This window comes from Odocoileus virginianus, unplaced genomic scaffold, assembly GCF_023699985.2.
Source record: "Odocoileus virginianus isolate 20LAN1187 ecotype Illinois unplaced genomic scaffold, Ovbor_1.2 Unplaced_Contig_15, whole genome shotgun sequence".
Lineage (NCBI taxonomy): Eukaryota > Metazoa > Chordata > Mammalia > Artiodactyla > Cervidae > Odocoileus > Odocoileus virginianus.
Genome location: NW_027224332.1, coordinates 345,032 through 372,857, shown reverse-complemented (window position 1 = coordinate 372,857; position 27,826 = coordinate 345,032). Strand labels below are relative to the sequence as shown.

The 27,826-nt window shown below is 36.8% G+C and overlaps 1 protein-coding gene across 1 annotated transcript; it reads right to left on the bottom strand.

Moving 5' to 3' along the window:
• Positions 1 to 928: 928 nt before the first annotated feature.
• On the bottom strand, positions 929 to 27,781 carry NOC3L (NOC3 like DNA replication regulator). The gene is made up of 21 exons (XM_020905841.2): positions 27,629 to 27,781; positions 26,253 to 26,460; positions 23,356 to 23,488; positions 22,404 to 22,561; positions 21,744 to 21,797; positions 20,287 to 20,417; positions 19,073 to 19,234; positions 18,607 to 18,700; positions 16,718 to 16,893; positions 16,204 to 16,332; positions 11,943 to 12,074; positions 10,209 to 10,289; positions 9,793 to 9,893; positions 6,758 to 6,830; positions 6,608 to 6,671; positions 6,450 to 6,521; positions 5,931 to 6,112; positions 4,545 to 4,673; positions 3,814 to 3,911; positions 1,762 to 1,846; positions 929 to 1,427 (listed from the first exon to the last, which is right to left on the bottom strand). The coding sequence occupies exons 1-21, from the start codon at positions 27,635 to 27,637 to the stop codon at positions 1,299 to 1,301; spliced, it is 2,400 nt and encodes a 799-aa protein (XP_020761500.2). The 5' UTR covers positions 27,638 to 27,781; the 3' UTR covers positions 929 to 1,298.
• Between the last annotated feature and the right edge of the window lie 45 nt (positions 27,782 to 27,826).

Here is a 27,826-nt window from a genome sequence, read left to right as displayed (position 1 = left end):
TTGATCTTTCATTTAAAGTACAGTTTCTGCTGCCAAAGTGAAATATAAATGTATTTATATATGTTTGGAAAAATAAATGATTTGTGACATGTAGTGGTCACTTGTGTTCCAATGGGGAAAGACCCCTTGGTCATCTAAATATATATTCATAACACTTCTGGCTTTTAATATCTAAAAAGTGGGTTAGAAGCAAATATTTATATGTTGAATCATACATTTCTCACCATTAAATAATCAAGCCTAAAAACTGATTTTAGAAACTAGTTGGACTGCTGTGCTTTTTTTTAATTCTCAAAAGAACAGAAAAAGGCAGCTGTTTTACTCAACTATTCACAGTAAAGAATATTTATAAACTGGTAATTAAAACACTTTTTCATAGGCCATTCCTAGATTATGTTAACAGTCACATAAAATACTACTTTTTTACCTATATTCCTAAGAATAGGCATTTCATTCATTTAAAAAAAAGGGACGGGGGGGAATAAAATCAAAGGCCCCCGTGCTGCATGCACGCTAAGCTGCTTAAATAGTGTCCAACTCTTTGCAATCCCACGTAGCCTTCCTACTTCCTCTGTCTGTGTGATTCTTCAGGCAGGAATACTGGCGTGGGCTGCCATGACCTCCTCCAGGGGATCTTCTGACCCAGGGATCAAAACCACATCTCTCACATCTCTTGCACTGGCAGGTGGGGTCTGTACCACTAGTGCCACCTGGAAAGCCTAAATGACCCTCATTGGATATCTTTTATCCTTAAGACAGAATGGTAAAGTCTCAAAACTTCTTTTTTCCACCTGGAAGGGATTTTTCCCCTTTCACCCTCCAGAGCATGTCAGAAAATATGAAGGACTTCAAACAGACTAGAATCACACTCAAACTTTCTGCAAAAGCAACCATGATGAGCAATCATTTTTTTCCCCCATATACCAAATTAGGTTACTTCTTGAAGTTTATTGTCCAGTAAGAGCCAAAGAACCTGGTATCCAATTGCAAGCTATTTTCCCTTTTCTCAGAAATTTTCATAAAAATATATTCACTCAAATTTAGACTGTTTCTCACTTCCGTCATGGTGGTGCAATAAAAATAGATTTATTTGGTTATAAAGAGTAACTGACTGGTAAAAAGCAATCTCACAGTCTTGATTTTCCTGTGCGTATTTTTAGGATTGGGGCCGAACCCTGTGCCACGCAAAAGATAATTCTTTCTCCTCAAGAGAAAGTCCTAAATTAACAATATATCTTTATGTGCACCTGCACAAACACACAAATATACATGAAGTCCACTGACTCCTCATTCTTCTACTACCGTAGTGATGTTTCCAAACATTTGGTGAAATCCAGAGGCAACTGAGTAGCAACTTGACTGCAATGTCTTTTGATCAGTTGACTTAACTCTTCATTCAAAAATGAATCCCCTTGTAAAACTTTATCCTGAAAAAATATTAGAAGTATGAGTTCAAAGTCTGCTTATGCTGTAAGCAAAGCTAAAAATGGCAACAGCTGACATCAAACCATCACGTGAAACATAACGATGACAGGGGCTGTGTCAGGTCTTGGACATGTCAGCTAGTCTACACTGAATAAAAAGAGTCTCCTATCTCCATAGGATTCCAATCCCAGAAATTCACCCTACCATCAACTCCTAAACATGAAAAAAAACAACAACAACCCACCTAGAAAACAATTTAGCAAGTTGAAATCAGCTACTAAGAGACATTTAGTTTTTATTTCATCTTTTAAAAAAATAATGAAAACTATCACATACCTTCCTTTTGGAGTTTAAAGATTCAACAGGAGGATTGAAGGTCATTGCTGCCATGCTGTAAGCCTCAAAAAGTTCTGCAGCAGATCTATAATAACAAACATAAGAAATGTAAAGACACCAACCCATCTGTATAACCTGAAAAGTTAGATTGTACCCAAAGAATTAGATCGTACCCAGAGAAAATAATTTGTACTCAATGTATACTTCTTAATCTCCCTCACCTATTTCTCTCCTCCTTCTAACCCCCTCCTTTCCGGCACCACCTCACTGTTCTCTGTATCCATGACTGTTTCTGTTTTGTTGGTTCATTTATTCTGAGAGTGAAATCATAGAGTATTTGTCCTTCTCTGACTTATTTCACCTAGCATAATACCTTCTATGCCCATCCATGTTGTTACAAAGGGCAAGCTTTAATACTTTTTTTCATGGCTGAGTAACATTCCAGTCATATATACCTCATTTTCTTTATCCATTCATCTATTGATGGGCATTTAGGTTGCTTCCATATCTTGGCTATTGTAAATAATGCTGTGATGAACAAAGGATGCATATATCTTTTCTAATTAGTGCTTTTGTTTTCTTTGAAAACCAGCAAAACACACATACAAAATAAGTCCTAAATCCCTATGTTATACTTTCGTTATCCAACTAAATCCACCTCAGATAGGTCTGGTATACACTGATAAATGTAAATATAAGCCTGAACAAAAAGAAGGCTGAGCAAAAGACCTCAAATTTAATGTGATCAAATCCCAACTCAATCAGTTACGTGAACAATATGCAACTAAGCGTTAAGTTAATCATGAGAACACAAGGCATGGAGTTATCTTCCACGGATTTCCAACAGCATAATTCTTCAGTTGTTTGCTTGGATTGGAAGCAAGCAGAGGCCAATCAGGACAGAATAAATGTCCTTGCATGTAAATGAGTCCTTAATGATCTGAGACTGAAGAAGGGCAAAGGTTATCTCTATCCTACCCAGAATGAAATGGGTTTATAGGAAATTACAATTTATACCTCATTAAGAGAGGTGGGTAGCTGACTATTATGATGTAAAAATACAGATCTGTTTTGTCATCTCTCCCAGTATTTCCAGCAAAGCTGGAAATGTGATTTTTGGATGAATTCCCCCAAATTTGACAATTTAGCAACTAATCAGACTTTTGTTCAAACACTGAAGAGGCCAGAAAATCTTGTCTTCAGGCCACCTGTCTGTGGTCTCTGATTAAAGAAATCGGAAAAAAAAAATAATAATAATAAAGAAACCAATGGGGCTGTAATGGAAGGGGAAAATCTAAAGCACAATATTAATTCTGAATGGTGGAACTATCACAAAGGTGTCTTCTTTTCTGTAGAATGAAGTATTTCCTAATTGATCTTGTGTGGGGGTGGGGGGGAGAAAAAGATGAATTACTACTCTTTCAACTTCTTTGTACTTTTTGAAATTTTTCAGAATAAAAAGTTGTGGGTAAAGAAACTTCTTTTAGGAGGACCCCCTTTTCCGCATCTGAAAGAGTGTAAGATGAACAATGTAACTGCCAGTCCAGATTCTGACTGGTCAGGGGGCACAAAAAGATAGTTGTGAGGGCTGAGAAGAGAAAGTGCTGCCTTCTCGATGGCAGGGTTCAAAGCACTTCTTCTCTCTGCCTCCTCACTTCTCCCCTTCTGGTCCTAGCAGAACCATTCAGAGGGGAGGGGAAAAGGGAGTCTGGTTAGACTCAGGGATCTTCACATAAAGCAAATATGGCATCATCTTATTACATGTTGAACCTAAATAATAAGCACCTGGGGATTCACTATTCTTTCTACTTATCTGTACGTGAGAAACTTTTTATAACTAAAAAAAAAGTAATTATGCAAAACAAACCAAATCTCAGTCAGTAATGTTTTCTCCTTGGAATAACTCAAGAATATGAAGTGGACCAAATCCAGATGACCAACTGCCACTTTCCATTTTGAAATCTATTACTTTGTAAAAAACAGATTTCTCATAGTCAAAACAGCTATCAGCTGAAATCTGCAGTTCTATGATAAGGCAATGCTAAATACTACCTTCGGCTCAATTCTGGTTTGAGCGCTTCCGAGCCTTCCGAAGGGGCTCCGGCGATGAGGTGAACAGCGAACTTCTGCACTATGGGATGGTAATGTCGCTGAAGGGGAAAGAGGACAACCACATTTTGTGCAGGTCAGTATTTTATAAGACACGAGCCACAGTTTAATAAACACCACTTTTTCTAAAAACCACAAATGCATATCTAATTCATTAGAACCACCTACCCACAGAAAAAAACAGTATATTTGCTCACAAGTTGCTTTAACAGTATGAAAAGGAAAAGCAAAAGGCAATTTCTCTTTCAGAGTAAAAAAGTTAGTTTATAACAGGTTTCCTGAAATGTATTTCCACTCGAATGCTACTGTTCACACTATAGGGTCACAACATAGGTGAAACCCTCTTGAAACTGGCAGGCTTCCGAAAGTCTCCCTGGATAGGACCCAATACAAATATTCCTGATAACGAATCTTCTATTTTAAATAGTGTCAAGGAAAGATTTCAGGAAATCTCACCCTACAATACACTGTCACCATTTTCTGCTTCCTTAGAAAATGCATCTCAGCATCTTAGTAGCAAGAGCAAAGTGAGATGTGGACTATTAAGACAGGAATCATAGGAAATGCAGTCCCCAAACAAAATACATTAAGCTCTCTGGCAATTATAACTACTTGGGCAAAAACTGAAAAATATTTTTCACAAAAAGGAAAGGGTTGGGGGGGGGACCTCTTACCCGAAGTGCATGCAGTTCCCAAAGAGCGGTGTTCTGAGCATTGCAGTACTCGGGTTCATCCAGCTCAGGAAGGAAAACCCCACTTCCCTGAGACTCATTGTCAAGCAACAAGTCTGTTTTAGGGAAAGTCTGCAAAAATGTCACATTAAAAGAAGGACTATTAAAGCAATATTATTAATTTTAAGGATGCTATTGGATTCTGTACTTTTACTTCCATTTAAACATAATTTGGTTCTACAGTTACATAAGAGATATAAGTATATGTACTTTATACCTAGTTTTAATTTCTGCAATTTAAGTTTGTTCCATAACAGAACAAAAATTGCAAAAGAATATTTATTAGCTTGCTTTGAAAATAATTCATTTCATCTTACAAAAGAAAACAGATATTCTTTCACTCAGCAACCCCACTTTTAGGAATCTTTTTTAGAGAAATAATTACATTAGATACACATATAAGAATATTCACTATAGCATCCTTTATAAAAGCAAAGAAGCAAACAACTTATGTCCATCAAAAGAAAAATGCAAAGTGTAAAAGCCAGATTGCTTAAATTTTAATTTCAACTCTGCCACTTGCTAGAAGTGTCACTTTAGGCAAGTTTCTTTCTCTGGACCTCACGTTTTTCCTATCTATAAATGAGAAAAATAGTAGCTACTTCAGAGTTGCTATGAAAATTAAGTGAATTAATTTTTGCAAAGCATTGTAACAGTGCTTTCACACAGTAAGAACCATGTTAAACCAGCAGTCATTAACAAGACAAAGTAGCTTTATTTGTACTGACATAAAAATGTGTTTGCCATCAGTAAGTGTTAAAAAGAATAGTTGTAGAGCAGAAATGTATATCATAATTCCCTCTCTGTTAAAAGAAAAAAATTCTGTTGTTTGTGTGTGTTGAGGACTTCCCTGTAGCTCAAATGGTAAAGAATCTGCCTGCAATGCAGGAGACCAGGGTTCAATCCCTGGGTCGGGAAGATCCTCTGGAGAAGGGAATGGCAATCCACTCCAGTATTCTTGCCTGGAGAATCCCATGGAAAGGAGCCTGGTGGGCTACAGTCCATAGGGTCGCAAAGAGTTGGACATGACTGAGTGATTACTACTTGTGTGTATTTAGCATAAACATTTATTTATATATGAATTTTTTTAAGTTTTCTGGACGGATACACACCAACTGGTAAAAACGGTTATTTCTGGAGAGTGTCAGTAGGGGTGGAATGTTTTCTTTTCATAATTTTATGTACTTCTTTTATTACCTAATCTTATCACAAATATGAATTACTTTTATAATTAAAATAATAATGTAAATGGGGGAAAAGACATACATCAAACAAAATACCACTGTTACATAGCAAGAACTATGCTCTATTTGTTTGCACCCTACTTACATGCATTAATATTCTGTTAGTTGCTAAAATGCCAATGCTCGAATTTGGAAGCACGTGAAGAGCAAGGGTACAAAGGCGCTTGATGAAGGCAAGGGCCCGCTGTTGAGAAACTTGCTTTCTGCGTTTAGTCAGCATGACATCAAGACACTGGAGGACGGTCTCAACACCTTCATTTGTAGCACCTAAAACAGCAGAGAAGACCCTTCAGGGCTGGTCTCATCCCTTTTTCACTATGCAACTTTACTGAACTAGAAAAATCCCAGATGAACCTGTCGTGCCTGTCCCACATCATTTCCCTAATTGATGAAGCAGTGCTCCCCTGCCCATGTATTGCTCTGAGTTGGAACTCATCTCCAGTCAACTCCAAAAGTTTTCTGAAATACAGATGTGTGGCACTGGCAGGCCAGCATTTTATATACTAGCTCCTGTTTCTCAATTCTCATTGACTAGAACTGCAATCACAACATAATCTTAAAAGATAAAGATTTATTAAAGATACATTATCTAAAACATACATACCAGCATGTAATTTGAACAGTGTTTTGTAAAGATGAGTATAGAATTTCATTGGATCAATATTCAGAACATCACCTTTGAAATGAGAACAAACATCAATTAGGTATGTTACAGCCTTCACAGGCTAAGACAAACAGAACTTGGTCAAGAAACTATCTTACCTTGCCCAGAAAGAATATGAAAAGCAGTCTGGACACAGTGAAGACTTTCTTGATAGCTTAAGTCCTTCGAAAGACAAAAGACAAAAAAAGGATATTAAGAATAACTACAATTTATATCTTAAGAAGTAATTCATTAGTAGAGTTACTTACACCAGACTCAATGAGAGAATGTAGAACTACTAATAAATCATCAAAAAACTCCACATTTATAAGGTGAGCAAACCTAGAATCAAACAAAATTTGGTTAAAAGTAATGTAAAAATAGATATAGAGAACTTAAAAATTAAACTTGACTTTAAAACCATGTTTTTAATATTACTTGTTTCAAAATGTTAGCTAGGCTAGAGATGATAGTGATTATATTTTTCATTAATTCATACTGGCCTCTTGGACAATTCATCCACAGCTAGACACTATACTCCGCAGGAGGATATGAGGCACTAAACAAATTAAATATATTTCAAAAATACTCCTGCTCAGAGAAAGAAGGTGCTGAGAGCAAACTACTTCTCTGAGACAAGCTGACTAAGTGCCCAAGCGATGTTCTAAGTAACAAAAGAGTCATCAGTTACAGCTTCCAGGGAAACAGGGCAGAAGAAGGAAGAGAGGAAAGATTTTGCTATTAATAAGAAAACGGACCCTAGGAAAGCTTAAAAAAAATAAATGCTGGACCGAGTGCCCAGCTCAGGCTCTCCAATTAATTACCTACGTAATCCTAAATTCTGGCCTTTTATTTCTAGAAATAACTGAGATCACTCAATGGAGTTAAAGAATCATGTGAGCTACTAAATGTCATAGCACTCTGTACACTATAAAATGTTAGGCACTGAAGTAGTTCAAGTCAGGATATCTCTTCAGTATTAGTGCAAGAGCTTTTGACACAAAGTAAATATTAGAAGGAAAGACCTTAGAGGTCATAGATTTCCTGTGCACTGGTACAACCTTTTGGAGAAGTAATACAGCAATAATTATCAAAATTTAAAATGAACATACTCTTTGACCTAGCAATATATGCACACAAGTACATTGAAGCTATTTCCAGTGTAGCACTGGGGACTGATCAAATAAAGTATTACATATCCATAAAATGGAGTATCATGAACTTAAAAGAGGGTCTGTATGTACTAACAAGGAAGGATACCCAGAATAACTGTTTGTCAAAAAAAGAAAAGTTACAGAACAGTATACATTTGTGTGAAAGATTCAATCTATACGAAAGAAGGTAGGTAGGCAGATTTACATGAGTTTGAGTAATCTCCAGGAGTTGGTGATGGACAGGGAGGCCTGGCATGCTGCGATTCATGCGGATACAAAGAGTCAGACACAACTGAGCGACTGAACTGAACTGACTGAATGGGAAAGAAGGGACCTTATGATCTTTTAATTTTTAATTGCATTATTTGAATTTGTATTAATAAATGACTATTATTAAGAATTTGTGTAAATAAATAAATTGGTCACTGAAAAAACAAACAGGTCCTCCTTAATGTAATAATACCTTCTCTTTGAATCTCTCACTAACCTCTCTTTCAATGACAAGAACCACACTATCTTATGAGGCAAACTATTTCATCACCAAACAACTCTAGTCATTAGGAAGTAATTTCTTCTATATTGAACCGAATCTGCCTTTTCTCTATCATTCAGACATTAGTCCTATCTCTAAAGCTGGGCTGCCAAACAATGGTAGCCACTGGCCATCAGGCATTTGAAATGCAGCTTGTCCAAACTGAGATGATGTGCTACAATGTAAAATATATGCCATTTCCTGAAGACACATTATGAAAAAAGGAATGTCAAATATCTCATTAATGTTTAACACTGACCCTTATGGCAGAAAGTGAAGATGAACTAAAAAGACTCTTGATGAAAGTGAAAGAGGAGAGTGAAAAAGTTGGCTTAAAGCTCAACATTCAGAAAACTAAGATCACGACATCTGGTCCCATCACTTCATGGGAAATAGATGGGGAGACAGTACAGTGTCAGACTTTATTTTTGGGGGCTCCAAATTCACTGCAGATGGTGATTGCAGCCATGAAATTAAAAGACGCTTACTCCTTGGAAGGAAAGTTATGACCAACCTAGGTAGCATATTAAAAAGCAGAGACATTACTTTGCCAACAAAGGTCTGCCTAGTCAAGGCTATGGTTTTTCCAGTGGTCATGTATGGATGTGAGAGTTGGATTGTGAAGAAAGCTGAGTGCCGAAAAATTGATGCTTTTGAACTATGGTATTGGAGAAGACTCTTGAGAGTCCCTTGGACTGCAAGGAGATCCAACCAGTCCATCCTAAAGGAGATCAGTCCTGGGTGTTCATTGAAGGACTGATGCTGAAGCTGAAACTCCAATATTTTGGCCACCTCATGCAAAGAGTTGACTCATTGGAAAAGACCCTGATGCTGGGAGGGATTGGGGGCAGGAGAAGGGGACGACAGAGGATGAGATGGCTGGATGGCATCACCGACTCGATGGGCATGAGTTTGAGTAAACTCTGGGAGTTTGTGATGGACAGGGAGGCCTGGCGTGCTGTGATTCATGGGGTCGCAAAGAGTTGGACATGACTGAGTGACTGAACTGAACTGAACATGTCAAAATAATATTTTAGATAAAATAAATTCAGTAAAATATACTTAAATTGATTTCACTGTTTCTTTTTCCTTTTCAATGTGGTTAAAAGAAAATTTAAAATTACATATGTAGTTCACACCATATTTCTATTAGATAGCACTGTTCTATGGGACAATATCTCAAATAATTGTAGAAAACTATCATGACAATCATAACTCTGACTCATATCCCCCAATAGGTTCATCAGGGTTCACAGAAAAACACAAAAAGACCTATCTTAAGAGGAACAGATTATAGAAGACTGAAAACTGACTACAGAGCAGAAGGAAACCAGAACTAAGGGATCAATCTTAGGGAAAGCGAGAACTGAGTAAGCAGGAAGAAAGAGTTAGTGAAGGATATTAAAAAAATTAAAGGTTTGAGATGAGAAAACCAAAAAATGTGTAGTGTTACAGTTTCAAGGAAAGGCTGGTAACAAATAGAAAAGGAATGAGTTCTCAAATGAGAACTGAGAAGGACATGAAGTAATCATTAGTGAGCCCTGTTTAAAATTAATGATTACTTCAGTCTTATTTATTTAGAAAGAATTTAAAAGATTTCAACCTACACAGCCCTTACTTGGCAAGACCTTCCAAAACCGCTGGCAACAGAGGTGACCTCTGGGCCTTTTTCAGTATTCTGAAGTAGGTTACAAACACGATGTTCAGAGTCTCCGTGTGCTGAGAACAGACAAAATGACTTCAGTATAACCTAGTATACTTTCTCCCAAGTTACCAAAACTATCACTTTTGAAAGCTCAGTCTTTTCCCATCCCTCCCTCGCTATTCAACCTTAAGAGTTTCAACAAAACAGAATGAAGATACACATACTGTTATTTCCTAAAACTACCATCATCACTCAGATTAACATTTCCTGCATATCATACACCCAAGCCCCATGAAGTAAACCAAACTTATGGTTGAAACAGGAAGTCTCTAGTTAAGATCACTTAACAACAGTTTTAAAAGCATAAGAGAATGTGTGAAACTGCCTACCAGTTTAAGTTTTTTCTCGGTACTCTCTGAAGCTTCTGCCTCCCGAAGTTCTCTCTCTAATTTCTCTTCTGCTTTCTTCCACTGAAAATAGATTTTAAAAAAGGGTGTACCACTGAGTGAAGAAGATAGTTTCAGAGACGCATTATATGTCAGTATTATGAAACACATACAATAATACCATAGACTGTCTACAGATACCAATACAAGTAAAAACAGAAAATCATGGATAAAAAACATATACAAACCAAAGTTATGACAGTGGCTGCCTCCAAGGAGGAAGGCAGAAGAATGGGATTGGAAAGCGGAACAAAGGGACTCCATCACCAGTGTTTTCTTTCTTTTCAAGGAAAAAAACTGAAATGTATTAATACTTGCTCTTCAGAATAGTAAATACATGGGATATGTTATACTACTCTCTGTAACTTAAATTCTATTGCTATTCTCTGTACTTAAATTTTCTACAACCTAAATTCTTTCAAAAGGAAAAAAAAAGGACACGCTCAGCCCAGAAAAAATTCTTCTTGTGAAATCATGTATAACGTGGAAACCAGTCATCAACAATACTTCCCAAACTTATTTACATACAATGCATAAAACTAGATACTATACATACAGAAATTCAACAAAAAAACAATTCTTTCCCACTCCCTCCTGCTGTAAGAGCAGTAAACAATCGTTGCCACACTGCCTGAGATACAGACGACTGACTGAGGAATAGTTTCCTTCCCTCACATGAAGTTGTTGAAGATCTGCTAAGAATCTCTGATTCCCCACTGTAGGCACATACATGCTGTTCCTAACAGGCATGTCCAGCCTACGTTAGGAGAGTGTAGTATAAATAATTTAAATATTAACCTTCATTTGTTAACAATCACCAAGTCTATTTTGATATTTCTGTCTTTCTAAAAAATTTATTTATTTTTTAATTGAAGGATAATTGCTTTACAGAATTCTGTTGTTTTCTGTCAAACATCAACAAGAATCAGCCATAGGTATACACGTGTCCCCTCCTTCTGATATTTGTCTTGGTTTCAAAAGTTATTAGACCCATTCACAGATGGCTATTCCTGGAAATTACTTTTTATTTTGTTCTTAATAACCCATTTGGATAACCTAATAAACTGTTTAGAAATGTTTTGAGAAGAGATCATAATGACGATGGTGGTGGTACTAACCAACGTTTATATAGTACACCCAGTGCTGTACACTCCATTAAGTGGTTTTCCTATGTTATTCTATTTAAACTGAACAGTGACCCCTGCAAGGCAGTGCTATTATTAGTTCTATTTCTCAAAATACTAAAAAAAAAAAAAAAAAGTTTACAAAATCCCATAGCAAATAAATAAAAGTCTGGAATTTCAACCTGGGTTTCAAATTCAAAGCAATAGAAAAACAAGATTCAATTAAAACCTATTTTGTTGCCAACTTCACATGAATATACTCTTTCTTTTAAGGAAGGAATCTGTGTTACCACAACAAATCTAAGACGATCTTAAAAGCCAGCATCGCAAGAAAAAGCCAAAGGATAAAAGACAACATGGCAAGAAAACCTCTTCACCTGTTGTTCTCTTTGCTAATGAATTGTCAGTTAAAGTTGATTTCATAAAACATTTCTTTGCAATAACTGGGGAAAATAAAATCCTCTAAATATCAGATTTTAAAATATTTATATTTACGATTTAACTATGATTTTACTCTAAAATCAATTAAAACCAAAAAGGAAATCAATCAAACCTTTCTCTGCATTCTTGATAGAGTTTTTCTCTTTTCCTTAAAAGTCATGAACTTTTTTGGTTTATTAATATCCTCTGTATCTTTTTTCACTTCTACTTCTTTGATTCTTAGGCACAAGAATGTTTTTAACATCTGTTATTGGAGAAAACACAAATACACAGCTTAATATTTATATTGCTCTCAAATACTTTACACAGAATAAGCATTAAACAATGTTATTTCCTTTCTTCAAGCTAAAAAAAAAAAAAATCCAAAAAACAAAAAAACTTTGCAACATCTTTTGTCACATTTTATACAAAGTTCTATTAGCTTTTTGTTAAACATATTCAGTAATTTTTGTCTATGATTGGACACTAGCATTTGTCTAAATATACATAATATTACTTTGCAATGAAAATAAGAACAAGAAGAAGAGAACATAATGTGGCACTGGTAGATAGGACGACAAGAGCAGACAGGCCAGAAAAGTTTGGACCAGCATGTGAGGCGAGGATATTTTAGATATTTCTAAACCAGCTTTCATTTCCCAAATCAGATTCAATTCTGCAGTTAACAGTTCTAATCTTTTTTTCTCAATAAAAAAATAATATGAAGACTAGCATTATTTATTTTAAAACAATTTCTTTAAGCCAGTGGTTCTCCAGCTTGACCAGATATCACACTCACTCAGAGGGCTTGTTAAAACACAAACAGCTAGACCCCATCCCCAAAGTCTATGCTTCAGCAGGTCTGTAATAGGGGCCCAGCTGATGCTGGTCCAGGAGGGTCCACGTGTACTACTGCCTTAAGTCATTAAAAAAAAAACAATCAGAAACTGATTCAGAAATTGATGTATTGTGTGCTACAGTGGCCATCCAAACACAAACACAAAGGGGCTTAAAATCCTACATTTTCTGGGGAAGAAACCACTCTACCGACCTGCAGTTACAGCCGCATTCTCTGTGTGTGTGTGTTTGGGGGGGAGCGGGGGAGAACTACAGGTTTATATTATTTTGAAGTTCCTATATGTACATTTTGAAGAAAGCTGAGAATTTCATTTAAAGTGTGGAATGGAAACCAGGAAGAATGAAAAGCATAAATACTGCACCTGAAGTCATTCTAGGCATCAGAAGATTTTAGTATTTTGTAGGTATTCCTTGTGCTCCTAAAATATCCCCGGGGTATCTTCCCAGCCCAGGGATCGAACCAGTGGCTCCTGTGTCTCCTGCACTGCAGGCAGACTGTTCACCTGCTGAGCCATCAGGGAAGCTCCCTCCCCAAATAAATAACTCCAAATCAAAGAAGGCAGCACACGGCCCCTTACTCATCTTTGGTAAAGGAACCAGGAGAGCACAGCAGGAGAAGGACAGTCTCTGCAACAACTGGTGCTAGGAAAAATGGATATCCACACAGAGCTGTGAAACTGGACCCTTATCTCACCAGGCATAAACATGAATTCAAAATGGATTCATAAAGACTTAAGTGTAAGACCCCAAACCATAAAACCCCTATAAGAGAAAATGCAGGGGCAAAGCTCCTTGACACTGGTCTGAACATTAATTTTTCAGATACGATACCAAAAGCACAGGCAACAAAAGCAAAGCAAACAAGTGAGACTATGTTAAACCGCAAACCTTTCACGCGCAAAGGAGACCACTGACAAGACGCAATGGCAACCTGCTGAATGGGAGAAAATATTTTCAAATCATGTATCTGTAAGGGGCAATATCCAAAATAATAAGGAACTCAACTCACAGAAAAAAAAAATAACCTGACTTAAACAAGAACAAAGAACCTAAATACATGTTTTCCAAAGAAGACAAACAACAAATGACCAATAGACAAAGGAAAAGATGCTCAGCAGCACTACTCATCATGGAAATGAAAATAAATACGGCAGTGAAATACCACCTCACATCTGTTAGAATGGCTATGGTGGCTCAGCCGGTAAAGAATCCACCTGCAATGCAGGAGATCTGGGTTTGATTCCTGGGTCAGGAAGATTCCCCTGGAGAGGGGAATGGCAACCCACTCCAGTATTCTTGCCTGGAGAATCCCATGGACAGAGGAGCCTGGCAGGATACAGTCCATAGGGTTGCAGAAGTCAGACATGACTGAACAACTAAGCACTCAAGCTTGCACACAGTGCAGTAAGAAAGAAAAGGAAAGCCTAGTACACTGTCGGTGGGAATGTCAACTGATACAGCCACTATGGAACAGTATGGAGCCTCCTCAAGAAAATGAAAAATACAATTATCATATGATCTAGCAATCCCTCTTCTGGGTACATATCCAAAAGAAATGAAATCAGTATCTCAAAGAGATACCTGTACACCCATGTCCACTGCAGCACTGTTCACAAAAGGCAAAGATATGGAAACGATCTACATGTCTGCTGGACAGATGAATGAATAAAGCAAATGTGGTGAATACATATAATACAAAGGAATATTATTCAGCCATTAAAAAGATCCTGTCATTTGTGATAACATGGATGAGCCTGGAGGACATTATGCCAAGAGAAATAAGCCAGACACAGAAAGACCAATACTGTATGATCTCAAGGTACACACAGAACCAGAGAGTAGAATGGTGGTTGCCAGGGGGTGAAGGAAATGAGGAAACTGGTCAAAGGATACAAACTTTCAGTTATGAGGTGAGTAAGTTCTGGGTATCAAATGCACAGCATGGGGACTAAAGTTAATAATATTCCATCATACACTTGCAATTTCCTAAGAGAATAGATCTTAAGTACTCTCACCTCACAAAAAAAGGTAATTATGAGAGGTAATGGACGTGCTAACCTGACTGTGGTAATCATTTCACAATGTATACATACATTAAATCATCATATTGTACACCTAAAAAAAAAAAACCACTGTAAAAATTATAAATATACAAAACAAACAAATACCAAGAAAGAAAGCAGTTTATATTCTAGCATCAATAAAAGTGTTTCCTCACATCCAGTTTTGTGTTCAAGCCCTATTATCTGCTTACTCTAAAATTCTGAGTAATATTTAAGCCCAATATTTGTAATTTTAGCAGTTCAGCTAAAATGGTCAGCTTCAGGGGATGAAAAGGGTTTGATGACAAAGGAAGACTTCAAAGTTATAAAATAAAACAGTAAAAAATTAAATTAACAAAAATATCTAAGGCCCAAAAGAAGAAAACTATAAAACTTCACTTAAGAACATAAAGATACTTCATATTCTTGATTACAAAAAAAATCAATTCCATAAAACAATTAAAATGCAAAACTTCTATGAAGCAAAAAGATAATACAAGATTAAAAGCAACAAGTAAATATTTGCGATTTATATAGCAAAGATTTAATATGCTTACTATGTAATGTAAGCTCAACAAACACAGACCTTTGTTTCTTTTGTTCTCTACTTTATCCCTAGGACCTAGAATAGTGCCTAGTACATAGATTTTATTGAAATAAATTAGTATTTTAAAAATTATTAACATATCATTAAGAAAGACAAATACCTGAGGGAAAAAAACTGACAATACAAACAGGTAAAACATTCAAATGACTAATAAATGTATGAAAGGAAGCAAAACCTTACTAAGAAAAATGTGTAAACAAAATAAACAATCTATTAATATATAATTTTTTTACCCAACAGACTAACAAAGATTAAAGAGTGAAAATACTCAACATCGGGTAGATTGCAGGGAAATGACACTCCTATCACTGGTGGGAACACAAATGTTCAAATGTTTTTGGAGGACAATTTGGCTTTTATCTCTCAAATATTTAAATGTGTATACTGTTGGACACAGAATCGACACTTAAGAAATTTAACTCACAGATTATTCACACAAGTGTGAAAAAATAACGTGGCCAAGATGTTCTTTTCTATGCTGACTGTAGTAACAAAAATCTAGAAACAACTCAGCTGTTCCTCAAGCAGGGACTACATATTCACATAACGGAACACTAAGGCAGACGTTCAAAAGAATGGGATAGCCCTTTACATAAATCCACAATCCATAAAAACAGCTCCAGAATAGTTTCCATCGTATAAACCCATTTTTTATTTTAAAATATAAACACAGCATGTCTCTATCTGTATACATAAGTGTCTGTTATATCTGTATACATAAATGATAGAAGGATACATGCCAAATTGTTATGAGTGGTTACTTTGGGGGAGTACTTTCACTTTATAGTTTATACACTTCTACAAAAAATAAATGCTTCATAACAACTGAAAATTAACTTTGTACTTTAAAACCAAACACAATGCGAGGTGAGAAAAGAAAGGCTTACCTCTGGCCGAACTTCGTAATTTCTGCCCTTCACAAAACCAGATATCACTTTAATTACACCCAGGGAAGCTTGACCTAATTTATCTTGTTTAAATAGCTTCTTTACTGCTTCACAACACATTTCAGATATCTGAAAAATAAAATGCTATACTAAACCAGTGTTTCTCAACTTCAGCAGTACTGCTATTTTGGGCCAGGTGATTCTTTGTTGTGGGGGCCCATCCTATATGGTGTTTAGAAGCCTCTCTGACCTTTGATCCAGCAGCAACAATCCCCTCCTCCCGCCACCACAGTTGTGAAAACCAAATGTGTACAGACACAAGCCTGATGTTCCTGGAGTTTTGCTGCTACTCAGAACCGCCACAACAAACTTATTTTCAAACAATTTTCTTGAAGAGACAGTATTTAATGGACCCCACTTTGGCAATAAACAAGAGCTCCAAAAGAATTTTGAAAGGAAAAAAATAATCACATGGTCTTGGATTTTCTGTTAAGGAAAAGCAAAAGCAACCCACCGATTTTGACATGTCATTCATGAGAGGGACAATCAATACAATGATGTTGTTGTGAAAGTTGAAATGAGGCAGGGCCACCAGCAGCTCACACAGGCTCTTCACAGCCACCTCTGCCAGTCCCTTGTAGGCCTTTAAGGAAACCACATTACTTTTCTTCAGCTTCCGTTGCTTCCAGTCTAATCAAAAGATAACTGGGGTTACTTTACTCACTGGTTAAAATTTCAATTAATTAGTTTCTTTTACACTAATAGGCAATCATATGAAAAATCAACATGCCATCTGAATTCTTAAATATGAGTTGTCTACACTTAAGACACAAGTACAAATGTTATCACTAACACTTACCTACCATCATTCATCTTCTGACTCTTCCCACAATTACAAGAATCTTGGATCTTACATCATTTCCCCAGGCTTAGTGCTAATGCTCATTGTGGTATCTTTATCCAAGAGGTCCAGAAGAGGTTTAACTTCTTCAAAATAACTGATGATTCACAGTACCTTTTTTCTAGAAATATCTACACACATACTCTGTAATGTACTGTAACACAGTATCTTGAATATGAGCATACGAAAATATGCTGATTTTTTTTCTAAAGTAGGTTCAACATCTCTCTCTTCATCATACACAGCCAGAGATAAGACAGTGACTTTTTACATTTTAATTAATTAATTAATTTTTTGGCTGTGCCACGAAGCATACAGCAACTTAGTTCCCCTACCAGGAATTGAATCCGTGCCCCCTGCGGAGGAAGCACAGATTCCTAACCACTGGACCACCAGGGAATTCCTTAAGTGCCTTTGTTTTGAACTTGCTTCTCATAAATGTGATTTTCCCTCAGACAGACTGCATTCACCATAATTAAGAACAATATTTTCTATTTACTTAAAACTGACAAGACTTCATAACGGATGGATGAATGGATAAACAAAATGTAGTGTGTACATACAATGGGATATTATTCAGCCTTAAAAAGGGAGGAAAATATTGACACACGCTACAACATGGAAAGACTCTTGAAGACATTATGATAGATAAATAAATGCTAGTATGCAGGTTCCAGCTGGGATGACAGAGCACAGAAGCAATATCCACGCTACCCACCCCACTCCCTGTCCTTACTGGGCCAAAAGATTCAGCTCTGTTGCCGCTGAGATGGCACCTGGATCCTTAGACCCAGCACCGAGTAAAGGAGCCCAACTGAGTCAGGTGAAAGCTCCTTGCCTTGGCAAGAAATCTCTTCCCCATTCATGTCAGAATGATCCCTATTGCCCTTTTTCCTCTGAACGAAGAGAAAGCAAACAGCGTTTGACAAAAAAGTTTATCATCCTGAAAATGTTAAATCCATTTTCAAGGCACTCATTACATCCACTCACATTATCTTTCTCTCCAGAGAAAGATATCTTTCTCTTCCTACTCCTTCCAAATAAAAAACAGTAGAATAAATTCCAACCATTCATAAATTCAAGAAACATACAACTATTTACTATGTACAGGACTACAGCAATGCTAATGCTAATATTGATAGCTGATAAGGCATAGTATCTAGTACAGGCACTATAATCCTACTTTATACCTATAAATTAATTCACTTCTCACAACAATCCTGTAAGATTGGGTTGTTCCTATTAAAGAAAAGCATCAAAATACTATTAAAGAATAGTACTTTAACCATTCTTATTCCCATTTTATAGACAGAAAAACTGCAGCACAGAGAGGTTTGCCCATCACAAGTCTTAAGAGGTGAACCAGAACTTGAACTCAGAAGTCTGACTGCAGACTCTGTTCCTGATCATACACTAAACTGACTCAACACACAGGACAGAATACAGAATTCACCTTCCTGAGAGGTCAATGCACTACACACTCTTAGGATACTTTAATATACCTTTGATCATTTGCTCCAGGTTTTCCAAATAAAATTTGTATTGGCTAACCAGGCCTTCTTCAAATTCTCTTAATTTCTGGGTTTCTTTGCGGATCTAAAAAGATCAAAAAGATCATTTTTCTTAAATCAAAATATTAAAATCCATTTTTAAATTAGTGCAAAATATGAGTACCCCCACTATTTCTCCCACCTCTGCATGCTCAGTTGCTAAAGTCGTGTCTGACTCTTTGTGATCCTATGGACTGTAGCCCGCCAGGCTTCTCTGTCCATGGGGTTTTCCAGCAAGAATACTGGAGGGAGTTGCCATTTCCTCCTCCAGGGGATCTTCTTGACCCAGGGATTGAACCCACATCTCCTGCACTGTGGGCAGATTCTTTACTACTGAGGTATCAGGGAAGCCCTTCTCCTGTCTCTAGCAAAGCAAAGTTTTCAGCTTATTTTGTGTAGTAGTTATATCCAGCGTTACCTTGTTGGATTTTTCTGCCTCTGTTAGGGGTCGTATTTTATATGAAGGAGTAATGTCTTTAAATAACTCCATCAAAGAAACTATCACCAGCTTTCGAACAGTAACAGCCACATCAGGATCCTGCTCCATCAGCATAGAACGTAATTCTTTCAATTTTTTAATCTATTAAAGAAACAACATATAAGGCTAGAGACATGGCAAGATAATTATGAACAAAAGAAAACCACCACACATCTAGCATGATAAGTGGAATTCACACAATGGCTCACAGTCTAGTCCAGCCACATACAACTCCAGACACTGCTCACATTAACAACACATAAATCACTAAAGTTCTACATTCATCAAATTTTTGTTAAAAAAGCAGTTAGGAAAAATATACTTTAAAAAGTTTACATTTATTAATCTACTTATTTTTAGAAGTTCTTTTTTTGAGTTTTCTCTTTTTAATGATGCTACCTTTTTTTTTGATGCTACCTTTTAAAAAATTGAAATATGGTTGATTTACAATGATTCATGTGTACAGCAGAGTGATTCAGTTATACAAATACAGATACATATGTATTCTTTTTCAGATTCTTTTCCATTATAGGTTATTACAAAATACTGAATATAGTTCCCTCTGCTATACAGTAGTTCTTTGTTACTGATCTGTATCTGAATCCCAAATTCCTAATTTATCCTCCTCCACCCCTTTCCCCTTTGGTAACTGTAAATTTGTTTTCTATAACTGTGAGTCTCTTTCTGCTTTTAAAATAAGGTGATTTGTATCATTTATTGAGATTCTACACATAAGTGATATCATATGATATTTGTCTTTCTCTGACATTATTTACTCAGTCTGCTAATCTCTAGATCCATCCATATTGCCACAAATGGCACTGAGTTTTCTTAAACCAGGTGTGTCCTATTTCCCTAAAAACACTTTCTGAAACACAGTTACATACATCAATCAAGTATAGTCCAATATCTTCATTTAGAGACAAAGAAAATAAGACTCAGAACTTTCAAGTAACTTTTCTAAGATCAAAGAAGAAACAAAGTTCAGATTTGGATTAGGCTAAGGTTCTATGTACTCTTATTTTAACTCAGTTACTACCATCGTGTTAATGCCCTTCCTCTCCGTGTGTGCTTACAGCTAGGAAGAGAATCTTAAAAGATCAGACTATCACACCACATAATATGAAGATCCTAAGGAAATTAATTATACTTACATTACTTTCTGGATCTGATAATATGGCTGATGCCAAGGCTGCAATATGCATTTTCCTCTCCTGCAGTTTCTTCTTCCTCTCAATTAAATGTTCTTCTAATGTCAGCTCCTTAATGGGCTTCTCAATTATCTCTGAAACAGATTAGGTTTCACCTCTTAAACATTTCTTTATTTACAAGAATCCAAGAATCTTAATGATTAAAATAATTTTCTTGTAGTAACAAACAACCATAATGATAGCTAACTTTTACCAAGTACTTGCTATGGGCCAAGATTACTATTAATACATACAAATCTCTCACTAATCACTTGAGCCAAATACTACTGTCATTAGCCTCATTTTGTAGATAAACTGAGGCAAAGAGAAAGTAACTTGCCTAAGCTCGGATATCTGGCAGAAATGGGATTTAAATCCAGGTAGTCCGATTAAGAGTTCTTATTCATAAGTACTATGCTAACTGTTACTGTTGTTTAGTCACTAAGTCAAGTCCATCCAACTCTATGTGACCCCATGGACTGTAGTCCACCAGGCCCCTCTGTCTGTGGGATTTGCCAGGCAAGAATACTGGAGTGGGTAGCCATTCCCTTCTCCAGAGGATTTTCTGACCCAGGGATCAAACCTACGTTTCCTGCATTGGTAGAGGTTCCATGCCACTGAGCTATAAGGGAAGCCCACTATGCTAATAAATCCACAATAATTCATACAAATTAAGAGAAAGAACAATCTGATTTAGTTTTTAAAAAGTACAAAACATGCTCCTCTGTTTTCAGCTCTATGAAAAATACATCTAAAGAAATTTACATGGAACTAGATTTAACAAACACACAAGCGTATCTGGTATAAGCCTATGAAGAATGACCAAAAACAGTTAAAATACTTTCCCTGTAATCTCATTTACACTAATAAGGTTTGCTAAGACAAAGTAAAATTTAACTAGCTTGTTTTATCACAAATTCCAAACCAATATAGCTTCAAACAATAAAGTATGTTCTTTCAGTTTAACTGTGATTGGAACTGGTCCAACTATTAGAACCCACATTTAGTTATGTTAAACAGACATACATAAAGTATAACTGCTCTAAGAAAGAGCCAAAATAATTTTGTACCAGAGTCATTTTTATCCTTTAGGCTAAAAAGTTAATAGTTATTTGTAGGCAGGTCCTTACATTATGATTAAAAAGAATTCAAAATAGTAATGATTTATCAGACTCTCCACGCATGCCTAGACATCACAAACATAACTGCATAAAATCTTCCATAGGAAAGGCAACAAACAATCAAATTACACAAGGTAAGATTTTCAAAGTGTGGGAAAATGTTCAAAAGGACCTTGAAATGACCAGTACTCCAAAATGCACATTCCAGATTACATCTAAAACTAATTCACTATTAAGTAAAAAAAAAAAAATGTAATTCTCAATTAACAATTTACTAACTAGAAAGATACATCCCATTACCTTCCTCAGGTTCCATCTCCTCTTGATCCTCTTCGTCTTGGTTACTGTCAATAACTACACAGAAAATATACATATTAAAAATGTGATAATATATGTAAGTTGTAAAACCACAAGGAAAACCAAGGAAGTGATTACCATAAAACTCAGGAAAACAGTTACTTTTGTTTGGAGGGAGCAATTAGTGATTAAGGGGAGCAGAAGGGATGTTTCTGAGTGCTGGCAGTATTTCTTTCTTGCCCAGATGGTAGTTTTACAGGCAGAATTTTTTTTTTTATAAACCATATAATTTCACATCTTTGATTCCCAGACTTTTGTGTTTTATTTCACAAAAATACATGTATGGGAAAAAAAAAAGGCTAAAAAAGGATGACTAGTATGTTTCTAATTTTAGAAACAAAAAAATGAAATACTCTGAAAAGAATCACCTTAACCTTGCAGCTTCAGCTGTACTCATAGTACAATGGGCATAACTGAACTATGAGATAATCATTTGTATTTCCGGCCAGAACGGTCAACTTTGCTCTATGACTAACTGTAGCTATCCTGTTTTGTAGATATGAGTAAAAGTCAAAATAAAACAAATTTTGAATGAGAAAATTTTGAATGTGATATTAGTAAGGGCCCAAATTTTAACCTAATACACAGGCTAAGCAGATTCACCTGGTTTCTCTCTGGTCTGTGGGATTATACCACTTTTATCTTTGATAGGAAGTAAGTGAATCAGTTCCTTCTCTGGCGCAGTTTGCAGAGTTCTTGGTATTTTTTCATATTTATCTATAACACTCTCATGCTTCCGTTTCTTGACGTGAACAGGCTCACTGCAAGAAAAAATTTTAATATATATAAAAAAGAACTCAGAGACTTATTATTTTAAAAGTACATAAAAATAAATCACTAACCAAATTCAATTGGCATAAAGATATTAGCACTTAATCAGGAACATAAGAGGCATTTGTATAGTAAATGAATCATATGGCCTACCATATAAAGCCATTAAACTACGGTTTACATTTAGCTTTCCCTTTAGCAGCAAAACAGAGGTGAAGTTACAGATTTTTTTTTGAAGAATATTCTACACAGCCAACGTGGACATCATGCCAAAGGTTTCACTTTCCCCAAAACCTTCAGAACATAGCATGGACTTTGGACTTCACCTAAGTTTAAATTTCAGATGCATTATTTGTGACTATGGGAAACAGTTTCCTTTCTGTGAAACAGAATAATACCTACCTGATATGGTAACATGGAATAGGAAATGGCAACCTATTCCAGTATCTTGCCTGGAAAATTCTATGGACAGAGGAGCTTGGCAGGCTGTGGTCTATGGGGTCACAAAGAGTAAGACACAACTGAGCAACTAAGCATGACTGAGACACGCGTAACACGGCCATAAGGAACCCGGGACTGTTTTGCCTCAGAGGAGAGCATACTTCACTCTGCTTCACTATTCAGACTCAAAAGAAATAAAGATATATACTAATAGGGTTTACAGTTTACAAATTCCAGTGTTCAGAGATGAGCAGCATCTTGCACTAACCACCTGAGTAAAATTCAGAACCAAGTTTTTAACATTGAAAGGATGTGAATGACTATAATCTAAAAGAAATATTACCTGGAAGAAATATCTCTCGTTAGAAAAGATGCTCTTTGTCCTAAATCTTTCATTAACTGTAAGTCATCTTCATCCATCATATCTAAAGGAAGGGCTTCCTCCTCTTCTTCCTCTTCCCTCTCAATCCTTTTACCTGTTCCAACAAACAACAAAAAAAATAAGGAATTAGAGACATAGAACCCTGTGTTTTTGTATCTACGATAGGAAAAGCTTATGTTTTTCAACCACCTTAGCCCAATGTTTCTAAACGTGAGCACTACTGACATGCTGGGCAGGACAATTCTTTGCTGTACTTGGGTGTCCTATAAAGGAAGCCCCTTAGAGTTTCCATATTTTTGCCATAATTAACCATAATAATTGCCATATATGCCATAATAATTGCCATAAATTAACACTGTATGCAGGGCAGGAAGCAACAGTTAGAACTGGACATGGAACAACAGACTGCTTCCAAATAGGAAAAGGGAGTACGTCAAGGCTGTATATTGTCACCCTGCTTATTTAACATATATGCAGAGTACATCATGAGAAATGCTGGGCTGGATGAAGCACAAGCTGGAATCAAGATTGCAGGGAGAAATATCAATAACCTCAGATATGCAAATGACACCACCCTTATGGCAGAAAGCGAAGAACTAAAGAGCCTCTTGGTGAAAGTGAAAGGGGAGAGTGAAAAAGTTGGCTTAACGCTCAACATTCAGAAAACTAAGATCATGGCATTCGGTCCCATCACTTCATGGCAAATAAACGGGGAAACAGAGGAAACAGTGGCTGACTTTATTTTTTGGGCTCCAAAATCACCGCAGATGGTGACTGCAGCCATGAAATTAAAAGACGCTTACTCCTTGGAAGGAAAGTTATGACCAACCTAGATAGCATATTAAAAAGCAGAGACATTACTTTGTCAACAAAGGTCCATCTAGTCAAGGCTATGGTTTTTCCAGTAGTCATGTATGGATGTGAGAGTTGGACTATAAAGAAAGCTGAGCGCCAAAGAATTGATGCTTTTGAACTGTGGTGTTGGAGAAGACTCTTGAGAATCCCTTGGACTGCAAGGAGATCAAACCAGTCAATCCTAAAGGAAATCAGTCCTGGGTGTTCATTGGAAGGACTGATGTTGAAGCTGAAACTCCAATATTTTGGCCACCTGATGTGAAGAGCTGACTCATTTGAAAAGACCCTGATGTTGGGAAGGATTGAGGGCAGGAGAAAGGGACGACAGAGGATGAGATGGTTAGATGGCATCCCCAACACAATGGACATGAGTTTGGGTAAACTCCAGGGGTTGGTGATGGACAGAGAGGCCTGGCGTGCTGTGGTTCATGAGGTTGCAAACAGTTGGACATAACTGAGCGACTGAACTGAAGTGAACAGTGTTGCAACGAACACGCTTGGGCATATATACTCTTGGAAAATATTTTCAAATAATCATAGGATACATTCCTAGCAGTGAGATCTCTGGGTCAAAGGAAAGTCTATTGCTTTTTTCTTTTAATTCTTACTGTGATAGTTCACATTTGAGTTTATGGGTACATACATATTTTTCTCCTTTTTACTCAACTGGTGTAAGCCCATCTTACAAGTGGTGATAACCTATAATTTCAAGTGGGTAGAAGCTCCAATATACACTACTTTTCATCTTGCTTTTTAAAATTAAAATTCATCTTATAGACTATTTCATGTTAGAACATAAAAAGTTTCTTTCTTTCTTGAAACACGTTTCTTTCAATTTCTAAGACATACACAATTTAAGTTTTCTTCCTAATTCTCTGGCTCCACCTCAAACCACATTACAGGTTTCTCTATTTTAAATGCTGGCATTTCTTAAAATTATTTTCTGGGTTCTCTTATTTTCATGTTACACCGTCTCTATGGTGATTTTACTCAAGTCAAAGGCTTTGATTACCATCTATATAGTAATACTTTGCAAAACTGTTCTCTCTAACCCAGGTCTTCCACTTGAACATTATACCTATACCCAACTCCCTAAGAGACTTAATTTAGATGTTCAACATGTAAGAAGAAAGACATTTTTTGCTTTTATTTTTAAAATATAATACCTAACATATCATGCTTTTTAAATTCTCCTGAAATTTAGATAGATATTAAAAATATCTAACTCAAGCAAGGCCTTTTTTTTAAAAAATAAATGAAGTACCTGGAGATTAAGTGACAGACTAAGGCCACACCACTAGTAAGAAACAAAATCAAGAGAAAAGCTCAGGCATCCTGACTTCCAGTCCCATGCCCTTTTATACATCACAACAGCACGGTTGCCAATGGATCAAATTAAATAGGTCACAGTAAGAGAATGAGATGTGCACAGGAAGAAAGAAAAGTCAGATATAGTCAAATATTAATACCCTGAAAGTACCACTTCTGCACTAGCAAAACAGGTCTGAGTCAGAATGATAATATTCCTTAACTGTTTTGAGTACTTGGGAGTTTTTGAACAGGTTGACAAAAGAATAACCTTGATGATTACAGCTCAATTTCATTCCCAGTGAAAAGAAAGCCAGAGTTTAGAAAACTAAGTGATACTTGGCAACACTGTAAAGAATGCAGCAGAGAAAAGCAACTCTTTTCTTAGCTAACTGTCAGTGAAATGGGAAAGTGGTAGCACTGAAATGCCCACAAGTTATTTACATGGTTATTCTGAGTTTGTTTTCCCAAGTATGCACTGAAAATCTTCAGATCTGCTTTCTAAACAAACTAAAAGCAGAGGCTGGGTCTCTTTCACCGTGAATACTGCATTAAAATGTTTTCTCATAGTGACTGAAACACATAGGACTACGATCCTTCTCTAGGAGTGATGACTAAAAAGCTAAGTTATTGCATGAAGTATGTTTTAGAACAAAGCAATAGAAACTGGAACACTGGAATGTTTTCACAGTTACCTGGTCGTTTTTCCTTTGGGTCCTCCAATGGAATGGGTTTCTTAGACACGGCATCTTTTACAGCTTGCCTTAGTTTCCTCTGCTCTTTACGGTACTTCTTGAGAGTGCTTTGTTGTTTAAACTGTTTGTTTTTTAGTTTGTTTTCAAGTTTGACTTTACTAGTTTTCAACAACTTCCGAAAGCTTGGAACCTGTTTTTTATTTCTTCTCTAGAAAACAACAGAAGGGGCACTGAATATCCAGAAAAATAAATTATTTTTTTCCTTTATTTTTTATTAGTTGGAGGCTAATTATAATATTGTAGTGGTTTTTGCCATACATTGACATGAATCAGCCATGGATTTACATGTGTTCCCCATCCTGAGCCCCCCTCCCACCTCCCTCCCCATCCCATCCCTCTGGGTCATCTCAGTGCACCAGCCCTGAGCACTTGTCTCATGCAACCAACCTGGACTGGTGATCTGTTTCACACTTGATAATATACATGAATATGTTATTTTTAAAATCAGGTTAAAAAGAACTGATTATAAAATTTCATTAGACCAATTCCACAATTTTAATGTCTCACAGTCACGGGTCTTGCATATAAGAGCTAAAACCACACTATGGCATTAATCCTACAGAACAGCACTAGATCAGGAGTTACTCAACGGGAGGTTCTTCCCGCGACCAGAACCCACAGCTGCTCAAAAGGGTCTAAGACTCAAAAAAAATGTGAAAAACCACTGAGTTACTGGTAAATGGTTATTCGAGGCTAGTTTAACACTCGTGGTTTGGCATACTAAGATTAAAATATTGGCTATCTTTAGCAATTACAAGTGACATTTACATATCGCTTAACTGTTTACAAAGTGCTCTAACATACTACCTCCAACAGCCTAGAAGTAGTGATTGCTGTTATCCTTGTATTACTGATGAAGCTACAGCTTAGAGAGATCAGGACAAAGACCCTTAAAAGTGAGGAAAACAAAGCTGAACTCGGATGTGGATTACAATTTGCTTTTCTATATCCTTACCTTTAGGAGGAAAAAAAAAAAAAGGCCCCAAGAATCATAAACTTATTGAAAGCAGGACCGACCGTTTCTTATCTGTAAAATAACGGGTTCAAAAGATGGTCTTGAAGAACTCTTCAAGTCTGACATCTTATGAACTCGAACTCAAGACTTCGTGCTTATGTCAATGCGGCCCGCTGAAGTAAAGCGTGCACAGTGGGTGAAAAAGAAGGAGCCAGGTCTAAGGGAGAGGAAGCTGACAGCGCGGAGAGCCAGGAGGGAGCCCCTCATCTAGGCCGCCGCCGCCGCCCCGCATACAACGGCAGCGACTCTGTGACCCAAAAAGGTCCTAAGCCGCGGGGACCGGGCTTCTGAGGACACTCACGGCCTTCATCCTTAAGTGTGCAGGGTACCCCGGCTGGACAAATTCACCGGGACAGTGGTAATGCAGGAATCCTGAACCAGCAGCACACGTGGGAAATCAGCAACACTGAGCCAGCCGGAAACTGCCACGAGCCTCTCCCCATCCTCCGCCGCCGGAAATGGGGGCGGGACTTCCGTAGACAGGGGCTGTCGTGCGCCC

Coding starts and splice junctions, on each gene's coding strand:
- NOC3L (XM_020905841.2), bottom strand. Junction 16,333..16,717: donor TGAATGACATGTCAAAATCG/GTGGGTTGCTTT, acceptor TTTATTTTTCAG/ATATCTGAAATGTGTTGTGA. Junction 9,894..10,208: donor CCGAGAAAAAACTTAAACTG/GTAGGCAGTTTC, acceptor GTCTGTTCTCAG/CACACGGAGACTCTGAACAT.